The sequence below is a fragment of the Scaptodrosophila lebanonensis genome, unplaced genomic scaffold (assembly GCF_003285725.1).
Source record: "Scaptodrosophila lebanonensis strain 11010-0011.00,11010-0021.00 unplaced genomic scaffold, SlebRS2 tig00000024-arrow-pilon, whole genome shotgun sequence".
Taxonomy (NCBI): domain Eukaryota; kingdom Metazoa; phylum Arthropoda; class Insecta; order Diptera; family Drosophilidae; genus Scaptodrosophila; species Scaptodrosophila lebanonensis.
In genome coordinates, this window is record NW_022060538.1 from 17,932,449 (window position 1) to 17,935,535 (window position 3,087).

General features: G+C 39.5%; 1 protein-coding gene across 1 annotated transcript; it reads right to left on the bottom strand.

Annotated features, from left to right (window-relative positions):
• Positions 1-285: 285 nt before the first annotated feature.
• Positions 286-2,763, bottom strand: LOC115620466 (putative gustatory receptor 93c). The gene is made up of 2 exons (XM_030513697.1): positions 1,735-2,763; positions 286-517 (listed from the first exon to the last, which is right to left on the bottom strand). Exons 1-2 carry the CDS (start codon positions 2,761-2,763, stop codon positions 359-361), a joined length of 1,188 nt encoding a protein of 395 aa, XP_030369557.1. The 3' UTR covers positions 286-358.
• Between the last annotated feature and the right edge of the window lie 324 nt (positions 2,764-3,087).

The following is a 3,087-nucleotide window of genomic DNA, read 5'->3' on the forward strand; positions in this document are numbered from 1 at the left end:
GAGCGACGGCCTCGGCCTTGTTTTTATGCGCTTTTACCGTGAACTGCGTCGTCCACCGGTCCACCGTCCAGTCCGTCAGTCCGACAGTCGTCTGTGCATTTGCTGGCTCGGTAGCTGCATAAATTTTATGCTCCACGGATAAAAAGAGCATAAAATAACTTAAAGGCGAAGCATGTTTAATTTATGTACGATATGTCTGACTTTCATGAGAAAAATTGTCGAGAAAAACGTTACGGAAATTAGTGTAGCGAGCAGATTTTAACCGCAGGACTCATAGTACTCGCAGATACTACGCTCAAAACAGCACAGGTGCCTTACCGAGCACTCGCACTCGACAAAGCGTGACGGGGCATGCGATTCAAATTTGATGCGATTGCAGGCCAAACTGTATGATGTATGTATGGTAGGTGACCATGGCCGAAAGAAACACCAATATCAGCTCATTGGAGAGTTCAAACAGGCCCAAAGGACGCACGCGAAACTCGTAGATGTTGAGCCGATTCAAGAAAAGCTCCATCTGCAAGCAAACAAAGCAAATAGCACTTTAGTTAAAGAGTGTAAATGTAATATTTAGCTCTGAGCTGAACAAGTTCTGACTTGTATGTTATGTTGCAATAAAAATAAATATAAATATATGGAATATCATATAACTAACTACAAAATATAGTAAAACTAGCCTTGCACAATTTTTCAAAGTAATTTACTATATATAAAGCCAAATTAAATTATATTTCAACGCAAGTTTGTTGAATTACATAATAATTTAAAGATATCTATTATAATTATGGAAGGTGACGAGCCTGATGAAGACCTAATGAAATGCGGTTCTTATGATATCTATTTTCTTAGTAGTACATTTATTTTCTCGAAACTAGAGAACTTGCTTAAGTATTTCGAAAACAAAACGCCTAACTAGGCGTTCTTAACTGCTGTAGGAAAACTCACTTATATAAAGGTAATTACATTTTTATCTGTTATCTTTAAATAATTCTGACGCAACTAATTTAAAAATATCTATCATAATTATGGAAGCTTACGAGTCTGCTGTAGAGCTAATGGAATGCATTTCTTGGCCCACAAGAAAATAAAACGGCGAAGAAATATACATGGCCCAGAATTTATAAATTTGTTAAAACGCATATCGTCAGAAGTGCTATAATAAGCAGAGAAAATTTGTTTTCTTGGTAGTACATTTATTTTCTTAAAACTAGAGAAATTTCATTCTTTCTTATTTCGAAAACAAAACGTCTTTCTTCTTAGCCTGTGCACAGCTGTGTAGGGAATCTTACTTATATAAAATTAATTCGATTTTTATTTTTAAATACACCTAACCATATATAAAATTTCCAATTTTCAAACCGAGTTAAATCAAACCCGTTTAAAAAATACCGTGTAAAAACAGAATTAGGTGTAATTCACAATCCTCCTTATTCCTTCCTGTGCACAAACATTTCCCAGCTTAGTACATTCGGAAAACCAAATAAAAAAAATTAAAAACAATATAGTCGTTATACAATAGAAAATATTCAAATTCTGACGCAAAGAATCTGACGTTCAAATGAGAGAATTGAAATCTGATCGCCTCGCAAATAGCCATTAAGCCAATTTGACATAACTGGAGTTGTTAGAAGCATTGCAATATATGATATAACAAGCCATAGTTTAAAGTGTATTAAAACTAAATTAGATCTAAAAACATTTGAATGATTTTCGATAAAAGAAATTAGTGCGTACCTTCATGTGCCATTCGTTATCTTCGCTAACATAACAGTTCTCCACGCCAATTCTTCTTACCAGCCTTGAACTGCTGACAGCTCCATGGGCTGCGAGTGTTATCAGAGCAGCATCCACAAAGAGCTTAATCACCAGAAACAAGAGTGTAAAACTGCGAAATTTGCTCCGCAGTATGACTTCGTAGGACACCAAGATCATGGTCAAGAAATGAAACAGCATCGACAGGCAGAGCGGGAGCTCATAAAACTTATGGAAGGAGCTACCCAGACGTTGTATCGCATCGTAGATGCCAATGCATTCGTCCAACCGATTACCCACAGATCTCAGACGACGACTACTTGGTCGATTCCCTCCTAAACGTTCCAGAGAGCGCAGTTTGTGGCACAGCTCATGGCGCACATAGCTGTTGATCTCCGAGTAGAGAGCACCCACGCTGAGGTAGCCCACAAAGCCAATATGCATCACTATTAGAGATCCAATAGTAACGTACATGTTGCAGAACGTGCCGAGAAACTCGTGCACAGTATGCGATGCCCACATTAGGGGAAACTGGCACCCAACCTCGTAGCAGATAGAGACCGCTTTCAAAAGCAATAGTACGAACTCTCTGGTGCATCCATAACCATTATACGAGCCACTAGTTTTTGCAGATGTTGCCGTCAATGTGCGGACACGTCGAAAGAGGCGCAGGAAACTATTAACTATTCGCAGCACTCGCTCTCCATACCAGAACTGGAGTAGCAGGATAAAAACGGTGCAAGTCAGACAACCAACAATATGTATGCTGCTGAGCAACTCCAAATAAAAGTCCGACAGATGCATGGAATAGGCATAGTATAGGTAGAGACCGACCAAAACCACTCGAAACAAAATGCAGAAACACTTGAAGCCTTCGCGTTTAGGGGCCAACAATCCACGGTCAGTACGTTGCACCCCAAAATCGATCACGCCAAAGATCCGGCCATAGTGTAAGCCACAACGCAGTATAATCGCGGATAGAGCGGATGCGGTAATACGGCGACTGTACATCGCTCCACATTGAATACGAATATAGTTAATATCGTTAAGTCTCACAATAAATTAGCTGATTGGTTGCCCAAGGTCGCCCGAAACGTAGAATTATTCAAGCAGACACATTCCTGATGTTTATCTTCAGTTCATTTGGTTAATGCTTGGCACAACATTCGGATAAGCCCAAGAGCCCATGTACCTGCAATTACACTAACTTTGGGGGCATGTTCGGGTACTTCAAGTGAAAATATAAACAACTCAATGTAATAAACTGGCTATTGCATTACCTTTCCTTCTTCTTTTTTCGTTCAGGGGGGACCATTGTGAAAGGTCTTGAAGATG

Coding starts and splice junctions, on each gene's coding strand:
- LOC115620466 (XM_030513697.1), bottom strand. CDS start 2,763: ATGTACAGTCGCCGTATTACCGCATCCGCTCTATCCGCGATTATACTG. Junction 518..1,734: donor ATAACGAATGGCACATGAAG/GTACGCACTAAT, acceptor GTTTGCTTGCAG/ATGGAGCTTTTCTTGAATCG.